General features: G+C 40.7%; 1 protein-coding gene across 1 annotated transcript; it reads right to left on the reverse strand.

Annotated features, from left to right (window-relative positions):
• Positions 1–9,730: 9,730 nt before the first annotated feature.
• On the reverse strand, positions 9,731–12,205 carry med10 (mediator complex subunit 10). The gene is made up of 4 exons (XM_056411908.1): positions 11,965–12,205; positions 11,795–11,878; positions 10,419–10,521; positions 9,731–9,928 (listed from the first exon to the last, which is right to left on the reverse strand). Exons 1-4 carry the CDS (start codon positions 12,084–12,086, stop codon positions 9,833–9,835), a joined length of 405 nt encoding a protein of 134 aa, XP_056267883.1. The 5' UTR covers positions 12,087–12,205; the 3' UTR covers positions 9,731–9,832.
• Positions 12,206–14,034: the final 1,829 nt, after the last annotated feature.

Consider the following 14,034-nt stretch of genomic DNA (forward strand, 5'->3'; position numbering starts at 1 on the left):
CACACACACGCACACGCACGCAACCAGGCTCGTTATATCCCTGCAGAGAAAATATTAAAGTGAAAGGCAGTGTGCAGGATTCATAACTCATTCTCTGTTTAGTATCGACAGAAAGTATTAGAGATAAAAGTATTAAATATAAAGTATTAAAGACAAAGTATTAAATATGAAGCATTAAAGACAAAGTATTAAATACAAAGTATTAAAGATAAAATAATAAAGACAAAATATTAAAGACTATTTATTAAGATAAAATATTAAAGATAAAGTATTTAAGACAAAATTATTAAAGATAAAGTATGAAAGATAAAGTATTAAAGATAAAGTATTAAAGACAAAGTATTAAAGGTAAAATATTAAAGATAAAATATTACAAATAAAGTATTAAAGACAAAATTATTAAAGATAAAGTATTAAAGATAAAGTATTAAAGATAAAGTATTAAAGACAAAGTATTAAAGGTAAAGTATTAAAATATTAAAGACACAAACTATTAAAGATAAAGTATTAAAAATAAAGTATTAAAGACAAAATTATTAAAGATAAAGTATTAAAGACAAAGTATTAAAGACAAAGTATTTAAGATAAAGTATTACAATATTAAAGACACAAAGTATTAAAGATAAAGTATGAAAGATAAAGTATTAAAGATAAAGTATTAAAGACAAAGTATAAAAGACAAAGTATTAAAGACAAAGTATTAAAGATAAAGTATTACAGATAAAGTATTAAAGATAAAGTATTAAAGAACTAACGGCGGTCCAGTATTCCATCCATCCACCCTAATTTAAGACGTTTCTGTGCAGGTTGAAAATGACATAACGCTTCGGCCTCGGCTCCTTAAAATACAAACACGTTGTTGTTTTTTTATGTCTTGGTCAGAGACAGCAATCATTTGCGTGATCACAATCTCGTCTTCACCCACGATGACATTTACCAGATCAAAGAGTCAGAAAAAAGCAAATCTCGTCTCCTCCCCCCCGGATTCTGTAGACGGCGTTAAACGTTAAAGTTGAGCCACCGAGCCGAGAGCAACCCTCCAGAACCATTCGGACTTTGACGAAGAGAGAGGAAGACGAGGGGCGGTGGTGCTTCTCTTGTCCTTTCACTACGACTGGAGGTAGTGTCGGCGGCATGGAGGACCGGCCGGTGTGTGTGTGTGGGGTCATCCGGGGCGGAGGTGTGTGTCCTCGTTGTTTTGGAGGATCCAGGGAAAAGGTACGAAGGTCTCTCTCACACCCGTGTCGTTTCCTTGAGTTCTTCTCTTTTTTTAAAGCAGAACTCATAGTCTCTCATGTGACATCGTCTGTTTTCGGGACATCGGATCAGTAAACATCTCAGATTGTCTCCACGAGTGTCGGACGTTGAGTTGCGGCGGTACCGGTTAAACTCGGGGTCCTCACAAGAGTAGAAGTACCAGTTTGTGTGTGTAAGCAGAACCAGAGAGAAGCTCTGGAGCTGGTGTTTTATGATGTTGGTGTCACATAGAAGCCCCACCCCCACCCCCCAGCTTTGAATTAGACTACTGTGAAGACCCCAACACACACACACACACACACACACACTGGGAGTTCACACACTGCTTCACACTGACATTCTTCAGGCCGCTGTTGGATCAAACAGTTTGCACAAGTGACACACACACACACACACACACACACTGAAAAGGCAGACAAAAAAAATACATGCATACAAAACCAGAACACACACATGCACACACACACACACACACACACACACACACACGCTGCAGACAGTGATTAATGAGCGTTTGTTGTCGCGGTGTAACGCCACATCTGCTGCCGCGGGGACATCGGCACGAGCCGGAAACAATACGGCCCACTTGGCCCGTTAGACAGTGACCGGTCGGACGGAAACACACACACACACACACACACACACACACACACACACACACACACACACAGGCTTCTGCCCTCATTATGCTGGTGGTAACCTCATTCTGTTCCAATCCACCCCCTCTCCTCTACACACTCACACACACACACACATATGCCCGTCATACACCAGCATCCCTCTAAGAACTCCCAGAATGCTTCATTCCGGGTTTCTACAAAGACTCCCCTCTGGTTTGTGACCTGCTGGAACCAAAACTGTAATATGTGTCACTTTTCATTTGCATGTGGCCAGGTAACCGTGTGTGTGTGTGTGTGTGTGTGTGTGTGTGTGTGTGTGTGTGTGTGTGTGTGTGTGTGTGTGTGTGTGTGTGTGTGTGTGTGTGTGTGAGGGGGGGACCAGATTGTCATTTATGTGATGGGGGTCACATCCGAAGGCAGAAGTTGAAGCCAAATGGCGACACAAAGGCGTGGCCGCGAGTTTTATGGGGCCTGGCGTGTGTGTGTCAATGTGTGTGTGTGTGTCCATGTGTGTGTGTGTCCATGTGTGTGTGTGTGTGTCTGTGTGTGTGTGTCCATGTGTGTGTGTGTGTGTCCATGTGTGTGTGTCCATGTGTGTGTGTGTGTGTCTGTGTGTGTGTGTCCATGTGTGTGTGTGTGTGTCCATAGGGATAAAAGAGACACCCCGAGGATAATAAAAGGTTGCGTAGCCCCAGCTGACGATGGGAGAAACCATTCAAGAAACAAATTAATATTTCACTCGACCACTTGGGACCCGACTATTAAAGTCACATGAATATCTCGAAAGTCAACCTGACAACTAAAATCATGAAACATTCGCTCATCATCTCATCACCGGCCCGTCGTGGATGTTAACTTGCCACCGTTGTTTGTATATCTATATCTTCTGGTTTTTAATAATAATAACAGACAGATTTCAACAAAGAGATCCGGAAAACACGCCGAGCGAAGCAGAATTCCCCCCCGGGGCGCTCCTCGTCTTGATACCATGAAAACACACACACACACACACACACACATGGCCTCGGGCCAAAAAAACAAGCCTCTGGCAAACACCGATATCGCCAGAAAATGTGAGATTCTCCACCGCTCGTCTTCCCAGGCATCGTTAAAAAAAGAGGAGGAATCATTTTGTAGCTCTGCGGGTGTGTGTGTGTGTGTGTGTGGGGGGGGGGTGTCAGAGAACAAGAGCTGAGGGGGAGACGGCTCGTTGAAAATGATCGATTCTCCTCTTCTTCCTTTCGTAAATCGTCGAGGTGTAAAAAACAAAGTAAAGCTCTGTGTTTTTATCAATGAAGATAACATTAAATGAATCATAAATCCTCTCTCTACATCGTTAATGTGTAGATGACTATTCTCTGGTGTTTCATGAAGTCTCTCCAGAGGTGTGTAGAGGCCCATCTCCAGTGTTCTAGTGGTACATTGTGTTATCGCCTTAGAAGACTAGCGGAGGGGTAGAAAACCCTTTAAACCCTTTTTATGTGAGCGCAGCTGAAAACAGTTATGCTGGTGAGAGAAGCTGTAAAACTGGCCTTCCTTTGAGCCACAAGAAGAACAACATTCATATTTACAATAAAAATCATGATTTATAACCTCGTCAACGTCTTGACTAGATTTTATATTCATTTTGAGATTTATTAGTGAAATAAAAGTGAGAGTTTTCATGTCAAACACAGAACTGCCTGGGTGACCCCGAACCTTTGCGCGAGTGCAGACGTCTCGTCTCCTGAGAGAGACGGAGTGGAGGCCGCCTGCAGATAATTAAACCAGAGGGAAATCATAGCGATGCCCCCCCCCCCCCCCTTCTCTTCGGTCTTCACTCCCGCGATTACAGCTTGTCAGCAAATCAGCAGCCAATCCCAAAAGAGAAGAGTAGGAGCCATCGTTTATCTCTGTCTCCTCTCTCTTCTCCTCCCGCTCTGCGGCGGCGGATATCCCCCGGCTAATGCATGTGTTTTATCACGCCATTACGGGCCATTACGCACACACACACACACACACGCGCACACACACACACACACACACACATCTCGTTGCTGATCGGCACCACAATCAAGGCTCCGCTCAGGAGCTCTGTGGCGTGATGACTCACACTGTGGGCCTCTGCATGCATGTACAACGTGGGCGTGTGTGTGTGTGTGTGTGTGTGTGTGTGTGTGTGTGTGTGTGTAGAGTAAATAGAGAGCGGCGCGTAGGAGTGTAATTCCCGATGTGATTCATATCTGAGCCCTACTGTAGGATCACAGACACAAATCAGCTGTGATGAGACGGGGCCTATTATACCCCAACACACACACACACACCACACACACACACACACACACACACACACTTTTAACATCGCAAAAGGCCATTGTCCGGAGAGAGGAGAGAGAAAGGGTGGGTGGCGGCTAATGGGAGGGGTGTTTCCATGGCGACCGGGGCGACAGAAGGGAGAGGCGGTCCCGCCTCATGACCTTCATTTGAGGTGAACGACGAGCGAGAGAGAGAGAGAGAGAGAGAGAGAGAGAGAGAGCTCATGGCTGTGGGCACTTAGCATTAGCATCAGAAAGACGTTATGCTAATGGCGTCAAAGGCGCGCGGCCCCCTCCTTTGTGTTCCCCGGCCGACCCCGAGGGCCACGGAGGTTTTTTTTGTTGCATTTCAACCGCCGCTCCAGCTCCTCTGCTGCATGGGCCAAAGACGAAATGAGATGAACTGAGATGAACTGTGACTTTGAGGCATGAAACAGGAAACGGGAGGCGGCTCTGAGGCCCAAGATGAACTACGGGAAACACACGGGAAGGGAAAGCGGAATCAAAAAGTTCTGGCTTCAGCTAAACACTCGAGTAAACTGAAATAATGCAAAGAAACACAAAAACAAACAACACAGGGTTGAGTTTAAAGAAGAAAACATAAGCGCTTGGTTTAAAAGACTTCTCCTGCGACCCCCCCCCCCCCCCCCTCTCTCTCTTCTCCTCTCGCTGACAGGATTTCTTGCTAGATTACAAGTTTTAAATTTTGAAATAGTTTGAAAGGTTTGCTTCAAAAATCGGAAACAAGGCTAAACCCCCCCCCCCCCGACTCCTTTTGAAACGTTTTTTTTTTCTGGGTACAGGACTGGAAAACCGAAACTGAAAATCCCAAATTCCAATCCACTCAAATAATCCTCTTTTAAAGAGATTTTTCATTTCAACTCATTCTTAATTTTTAGTTTCTTTTACCTCGTCTTGTTCTGTGTGTGTTTGTTGTTAGTAACTACGTGTTTTTCTTATGTTGCTGCCTGTGAGGTCAAAGGTCAGGGGTGTGGTCAGTGTCCAGACTGTGAAGCCCTCTGAAGCACATTCAGAACTTTTGATATTGGGCTATATAAAATAAACTGGATTGAAATTTAATTTAATTGCCTGTCTCGTCCAGGTCACCCTTAAAAAATGATTTTTAACCTCAATGGGAATCCTCTGGTTAAATAAATAAATAAAAATGTTTAAATAAATAGAAAAATGTAAATAAATAAATAAAAATGTTTAAATAAATAAATACAAATGTTTTAATTAAGAAACAATGTTTAAATAAATAAATTAAAAATGAATTAATTAAATTAAAAATTAAAAAATGTAAATGTTTAAATAAATGAATAAAAAGATTTAAATTAATTAAAAAGGTTTAAATAAATAAATATAACTTCAAGTAAAAGTACTGAAAATTTAAATAAACAGAACATATATATAAAAAACATATTTAGGGTTGACATTAACATGTCAGCAAACAATATATTCTCTTTTATATCTCAACTAGAAATTGACCATGAGAGGGGTCAAAAGGTCAAGGTCAAGAGGTCAAGTGATGGTAAATGTAATTTTTTAGTCGTTTCAGACATCAGCACATCTGAATGTGTGTATTATAAGAGGAGGTTTGGGCTTGTGACGCCTGTCTCTGACCGGATTAATGTTTTTCGGGGAATCAAATTAACTATTTAGAGACTGCGACGGCAGCGGCAGCAGCAGCTCCACCCGATAGCGACCATTCCTCCACCCTATGACACCCGCGGGACAAAAGACGGGCGACGGCTCCGCTTTTCGTTTTTTGAAAAGCAATTTGTCGAGTTGGAAATTGGAGAGTGGAGCAGAGTCCGTGAAACGTTGCGCGTTTACTCCACTCGGAGTGCTATACGAGGGCTTTAAAGCGTCCTTCAGGCCCACGAAAATGACTCATAAAACAAAAATCGATCAAATAAGGGGGCAAGGAGAGCCCTCCTCCACTGCGGAAACAAAAAGGAGACGCACAGAAAGAAACGCTGGTTATTGAAGAAGAAAAAGGCGTCAGACGGTAAATAAAAGGAAAATGATGTTTGTATGAGAGGAGGTGAATGGAGAGAAGAAGAAGAGGAGGAGAGAGAATGACTCAGTCACCTTGGATGAGTCATCCAACACACCTCTCTCTCTCCTCCGTTTAGTCTCTCTCACACAGAGAGTCAGGGTGTCACGGTGAGCAGACACAAGCCCAAACGGGATGAAAACAAGCGTTTGATTTGATTCCTCACCCCTCTGAAGTGGCTTGTTATTGGATAGAAGAAGAAAAAAAAGGGGGGTGGGGTGCCCTTGACCGCCGCCGGCCGCCGTGACTCATCCGGGGCCAGAGAAGCGAAAGGTCAAAGGTTAACGATGGCGTTTGAATGAGGCTCAAGGTGATCCCGAGTAATGATAATAAACGTCGTATTGGAGAGGTGGAAGGATGGAAATGTATGGCTCCTCCCCTTTTTGAGAGGGGGGCTGCATCATCCTGGTGGTGCTGTTGTTTCTATCCGGGCCTGTTGAGAACCCTTTGGATCGGGTCTGGGTCTCCATGGGTCTCTTTCAGAGGGTCTTCTCTTTTGTGTTGTTGTTTTTTATCTGGATGTACACAAAACTACCTGTTATCCATCTTCTTTTTTTACACAACATAACCAAATAAGTGCAAACTATTATTTTAAAAATAAAAAACGCAAGAATTAAACGTAAGATTTGTTTAAACATGAAACTTTAAAAGAATCATTTTAAAAGCCGATTGAGAAACAAGGAATACTTTTTATGCAACTATATATATAAAATATATAATAAATATACAGGACTGTCTCAGAAAATTAGAATATTGTGATAAAGTTCTTTATTTTCTGTAATGCAATTAAAAAAACAAAAATGTCATGCATTCTGGATTCATTACAAATCAACTGAAATATTGCAAGCCTTTTATTCTTTTAATATTGCTGATTATGGCTTACAGCTTAAGAAAACTCTAAAATCCTATCTCATAAAATTTGAATATTTCCTCAGACCAAGTAAAAAAAAGATTTATAACAGCAAAACAAAATCAAACATTTGAAAATGTCCATTAATGCACTCAGTACTTGGTTGGGAATCCTTTTGCACGGATTACTGCATCAATGCGGCGTGGCATGGAGGCAATCAGCCTGTGGCATTGCTGAGGGTTTATGGATGCCCAGGATGCTTCAATAGCGGCCTTTAGCTCATTTGCATTGTTGGGTCTGGTGTCTTTCAGCTTCTTCTTCATAATACCCCACAAATTCTCTATGGGGTTCAGGTCAGGGAATTGGCAGGCCAATCGAGGACAGTAATGCCATGGTCAGTACACCAGTTACTGGTGGTTTTGCCACTCTGCAACTGTCCAGTGCTTCTTTTCCATAGCCCAAGTCAGACGCTTCTTCCGTTGTCTTGAGTTCAGAAGTGGCTTGACCATGGGAATACGGCTATTGTAGCCCATTTGCCGGACACGTCTGTGAACAGTGGCTTTGATACCTGGACTCCAGCTTCAGTCCACTGTCTTTGAAGCTCCCCCAAATTCTGGAAGCGACTCTTCTTCACAATGCTGTTAAGGCTGCGGTCATCTCTCTTGGTTGTGCAGCGTTTCCTGCCACATTTCCTTCCAACAGACTTTTTGTGGATGTGCTTTGAAACTGCACTCTGTGAACAGCTTGCTCTTTGAGAAACTTCTTTTTGTGTCTTACCCTCCTGATGGAGGGTGTCAATGATGGTCCTCTGGACAGCAGTCAGATCAGCAGTCTTCCCCATACTTGTGATTTAGTTTACTGAACCAAGCTGAGTGTTTGTCAAGGCTCAGGAAACCCTTGCAGGTGTTTCGAGTTAATTAGACAATTCAAGTGATTTGTTTAATACCCTACTAGTATACTTTTTCATGATATTCTAATATTTAGAGAGAGGATATTTGAGTTTTCTTAAGCTGTAAGCCATAATCAGCAATATTAAAAGAATAAAAGGCTTGCAATATTTCAGTTGATTTGTAATGAATCCAGAATGCATGACATTTTTGTTTTTTTAATTGCATTACAGAAAATAAAGAACTTTATCACAATATTCTAATTTTCTGACAGTCCTGTATATATATATAATAAATATTTATAAATATACATTAAGTAGAAATATATATATTTAAATAAATATTATACTATTTTTATATAATATATATACATATATTATTTTCTTGAGATATATGTATATGTATACTTCAGTAGCAGTTGTCAGAGATATTCTTTAATATTTTTGTTTGTTTTTTCCTCAGTGAAAATTCAGATTTTTGGGGTAAACATGTTCTTAAAAACATGAACACTTTCATTTCGTCAGTTACTGGTGTAACATTAAAGTTGTTAAATTACACTATATACATATTATATTAAGATATACCACTTCATTAGTAACATGTCCACAATGTCATATAAAGCATCCTGGTACTTTAATTATTTAATGTGTTTTACGTCTGATTTGCACCACTGCACTAAAGTGTTATAGTTACTATAAACAGTCTTTATTGCTCTTTATTTATTAATACTTTATTTATGTATAGGAAATATCTTTACTCTTGTTCATCGTTGTTGTCGTTGTTTTAAGCTGTATTATGTTTCTGTATATGAACAATAAGAGGAAAATAACTACATTTGTCAGCTAATTATAATAATTAAAAGAATAATTAGCTTTATTTTCTACTTGATATGTTACGAGTAATTCGATAAGATTTAATTTGCGTGACACGTGATTTCAAACAAAGTCACAGAACCGGTCCAACAAGGATCATTTAATAACAAAACAAAACCAAAAAAAAGTATTATAATACAAACGAAGTTCCAAATAAAAGAGAATCCCCATCAGAGAGCGCTTTGCATTCGATCGGCGGCGTCGTTTACAAACCTGCGCTCGACGAACATCGTCATAAAACCGCGTTGCCGTGGTGATAAACGCAGGTTGCGCAATCGTTTAGGAAGCGTTACAAAACAAGTGTAAAGAGTATAAATATACTGTATGTACATCTGAGGCCCCGCCCAGTGGCCGAGCCCCAGAGGGACGTCAGAACCAAATGACCCGGTGGCGAGGACCGTTTCCTCTTCTCTTCAGCGATTCACGTGTCTTCAAATTAAAAGTGTAAATGGAGAGAAAATGAAGGAACCGGATTGGCTGAGAGGAAATCCAAATCTCCTCCTCCTCCCTCGGCAACAGCGGCACAATATTTATGAGAAATAATAATAAATTGGGTTTTCATCATATTCGGGCTTTTCGATAAGAGGGTCACAGACTGCCGGTCAGAGGGGCGGCGGCGGCGTGGTGGTGGCGGCGTAATGGCGTGTAAGCGTGGTGGCGTGGGGGCATGGTGGGGCGGCAGCGTGGTGGTGGTGGCGTGGTGTGGTGGCGTGGTGGCGTGTAAGCGTGGTGGCGTGGTGGTGGTGTGGTGGTGTGGTGGTGTGGTGGTGGCGTGGTGGTGGCGGTGGCGTGGTGGTAGCGTGGTGGTGGCGTGGTGGTGGCGTGGTGGTGGTGTGGTGGTGGTGGTGGTGGTGGTGGTGGTGGCGGCGTGGTGGTGGTGGTGGCGTGGTGGTGGCGTGGTGGTGGTGGTGGTGGCGTGGTGGTGGCGTGGTGGTGGCGTGGTGGTGGCGTGGTGGTGGTGGTGGCGTGGTGGTGGCGTGGCGGTGGCGCTCACTAGGAGGGGCCGTCCTCCCCGTGGATGGCCTTGTACTTCACCATCTCCTCCGGGAACACTTTGCCCAGCTCGGAGATCAAGAGGCTCTTGAATTTCTGGAATAAAAATGTAAAAAAGACAAGTGAGTTTAACACAACAACAACAACAAAAATCGGCCTTGAATTAGCAAAATAAAAAGTGAAACATAAGACGCATCTGAATAAATGTCTCAAATAGTTGAGCTTCTACTCAAACAATAAACCATTTAAGCGCCGTGTCCCGTAACAATGACTTCATCAGCGAATCAACAGAGAGGATTAACTGGTGGGCGTCGCTCTGTATACTGAAGATTATCCTTTTGTTATCTTTTAATAGATTTCTAAATACGGTGTGGAGCTTTAACTCAGTGAGACGGTTTAGTCTGTTTGTTCTTCATTTATATAAATCTTTATTGTTGTCATCAAACTGTGTGAAGAACATATGAATACAACTAATTTACAGGACTTTTTCAAAACTTTTTTGGATTAAATTAATTTTTTTTCAATGACTTTTCCTGGAAATAACCATTTTTTTATTCCAGGACTCTTCCATGTTTTCCGTGCTCACCGTCATGGTGTCGATCTTCCCCTTCACCTGCTCGTTCCTCGCCAACGCCCTCTCCAGACACTCCTTGGTGTACAGCTGAGGGTTGCGACCTTGGTCAATGTATCTACGCAGCACACGGGGAAACATCGTCATGGGAACGGTCGTAGATCCAGATGTGTGTGTAGAAACACATATATATATATGTGTGTATATACAGGACTGTCTCAGAAAATTAGAATATTGTGATGAAGTTCTTTATTTTCTGTAATGCAATTAAAAAAAAACAAAAATGTCATTTCTGGATTCATTATTATCAATCAAAATATTGCAAGCCTTTTTATCTGATTTATTGCTGATTATGGCTTACAGTTTAAGAAAAACAAAATATCTATCTCTAAAACATTATAATATCAAAAAAAAGTAACAGTAGGTAGTAAAAATCACACTTGAATTGTCTAATTAACTTCAAACACCTGGTTTCTTTCCCTTGGAGTGACAAACAACACTCATTTATTTTAATTTTTTTTTTTTGGTTTGTAATAATATATAGGATAAATTTATTTTCTTGTTTTTTAGAATAAAGCCAGTATAAGCAATAATAAAGAATAAAATATATTTCAAATTAATGTTGATTTTAATTTTTCAGTGAATTACAAATAATTTTAATTGCATTACAGAAATTCTATATATATATCGTATGTAGATATCTATATATAGTATGTATGTATACATATATATACACACACACACACATATATATATACATACATACATAGATATATATACACACATGTATATATATACATATATATATACATACATACATATATATACACACATATATATACATACATACATATATACACACATATTTATATATATACACACACATGTATAGCTATATATATATAAGTACAGTACATATGTCTGTTTGTGTACACAGACATATATATATATATATGTGTATATATATATCGTATGTATATATCTATATATAGTATGTATGTATACATATATCTATATATACACACATACATATATATACATACATACACACAAACATATATATATATACACATATTTATAAATATATACATACAAATATATACACACATATTTATTTATATATATATACACATAATTATATATATATATATACATATATATACACACATATTTATATATATATACACACACACATATATAGCTATATATATATACAGTACATAAGTCTGTTTGTGTACACACACAGACTTATATATATATGTCTCTGTGTGTGTGTGTGTGTGTGTGTGTGTGTGTGTGTGTGTGTGTGCGTGTGTGTGCGCGCGCGCGCACAAGTCATAAACCCGGACAGGCACCAGACCAGAACAGCTCCGTGACGTCACTGGACTCACTCGAACACCTCCAGCGGGACGTTGATCTCGTGGAGCTGCTGGCGGCACTTCTCGATGTCCTGCAGGCCGGAGATCATGAAGTTCCTTCGGGGGAGGAAAGAAAAGAAAAGTGAGGAACCCAGCAGCCGGTCGGCGCGCGACGCTGCGCGCGACGGCCCGGCTCCACTCACAGCTTCTGGTTGAGCCCCGTCTGGCTGCTGGGCTGGAAGTCGCTGACGATGATCCCCAACTGTCGAATGTTCTCGATGAATTTCTCCAGGTGCTCTTCGAGGTTGTCGAATTTTTCCGCCATCTTGTTCTTAAACTACTAAAATAAATATAAAACGCCCCCCCCCCTTTTTTGTCAAATGAATCTGTATTTGCCTCTTAGACCGCTGACTCCAATGGCAGGCAAAACGCCGAAGTGCTTTACGGCAAAGGACTGACCAATCCCTGTTCCGCTGCCGTGGCAACGACCAATGACAGAGTGTCGTAAACCGACTATTAAAGACTCAAAGTGTCGCGCTGCCAGTTAAGCGGAAGCTTCTTTGTCAAAAAACATAAACTCAATTGAGTTAATGACCGTTTGAGACTTTATTGCATCTAAACTAGTATTGTACGATTACTATGCCAAATGTTATCTGTTTAATAATTTAAATAATAATAAAAGTGTCTGTTAATATGTGCCAAAAATCGAGAAAAAAAACCACTTGTTGTTTTATAAAGTCGCCGTTTTATACACGTGAGGGTGCATTTTACACATAATATAAGAAAATATAACATATTACTACAATGCAACTCGACATTAAAAATCATACATCTCATGAAGGGAAATTAAAGATGATATGCCTACATGTTGGCTTATTGTATGTGTATTCATTCATAGATATATAAGGAGAAGACTCAAGTATTTTCCAACGGACCCTCCAAAATAAAGCTGTGCTCTGCTCACCGTGTACAGTACTTTTTACTCTTTTACTTTTATTCTGTAAATTCAAATAAATTTGCAGACAGCTTTGGGGTAAATGGGAGACTAGTGAAAGTTACTATCAGTGACGTTGAGATTACATTCCTCCGGCATCATCTTCCCTGGGAGCTCTTGAATAGTCTATTCTCTACACAAGAAGGTCAAGCTGCATGGACTGAGCCAGAATAAACCCGGAAATACACCATGGAATTTCAAAGTAAAAGTTTCATTAAGATTATAATAAAAAATATACTATTTATTTCAGTAAACCTTTGTTCAACTTCTGTTGAACTGCTCATAATGTCTCATATTGTTTAATATTTGCATTATTTATCGTGGTGCATTTTAACCATTGGTTGTGTTATATACCTTCTGCTAAAAGCGAATTGTATTCTTCTGTTTTCCTTGATATGAATCATATCTTATTGTGTTGTTTGTTTATATTTTCTTTATAAACCCAATAGTTAGTACATACACCGTGGGCTATATTCCGTGTGACGTGTCACCGTGAATGTATCCATTTCGCTGCTTGGTTTTCCTTGAATGCAACTTCTGGGCTTTTATTTTGAAAAAACCAAAAGGCTTATATACGTTGCAGAGCTTCACCGGTGAGAACAGACTGGCTAAGAAGGATTACCGGGAGCTGGTTTGTCCTCGGCTGCATTAATACCGGAGCTGCCGCAGCTGCACACACATACACACACACTCACTCACACACACACACACACACACACACACACACTCACTCACACACACACACGCACATCAAAGGCTCTCCTTCTCCCTCCTCGCTGCAGCTCCCACGTCCGACCGCAGCTCTTCTTGGATGGTGGAGCCGTTTCTGCTTTCTGCTCACAACGGGACGACGTTCGCTCTACATAACGGGATATAATAATAATAATAATATATATATAGAGAGAGAGATGTTTTTTTTTAAACGGACATACTTTGACTCTCGCTCTTCCACGGTAAGCACGGGCTGATATCGTGTGTGTGTGTGTGTGTGTGTGTGTGTGTGTGTGTGTGTGTGTGTGTGCGTGTGCGTGTGCGTGTGCGTGTGTGTGTGTGTGTGTGTGTGTGTGTGTGTGTGGGCGGCACGGAGAAAGGAGAAGATCATGATAAGCATATTGTTTGGTGCATATGCTATTTATGGCATTTTAATTCCCCCATAATAATATAATCCATCGTGTTTTCATGGTGCATGCACCCCCGAAGCCTTTAGTGGCCTTATGTGTTTTAATATAGTGTTTCTTATACATGTTTCCGATAGTGTGTCTCATCATGAGTGAGAGGG

The sequence above is a fragment of the Pseudoliparis swirei genome, chromosome 1, assembly GCF_029220125.1.
Source record: "Pseudoliparis swirei isolate HS2019 ecotype Mariana Trench chromosome 1, NWPU_hadal_v1, whole genome shotgun sequence".
NCBI lineage: Eukaryota > Metazoa > Chordata > Actinopteri > Perciformes > Liparidae > Pseudoliparis > Pseudoliparis swirei.

Coding starts and splice junctions, on each gene's coding strand:
- med10 (XM_056411908.1), bottom strand. CDS start 12,086: ATGGCGGAAAAATTCGACAACCTCGAAGAGCACCTGGAGAAATTCATC. Junction 11,879..11,964: donor ACGGGGCTCAACCAGAAGCT/GTGAGTGGAGCC, acceptor CCTCCCCCGAAG/GAACTTCATGATCTCCGGCC. Junction 10,522..11,794: donor GTCCCGCTGGAGGTGTTCGA/GTGAGTCCAGTG, acceptor TGTGCTGCGTAG/ATACATTGACCAAGGTCGCA.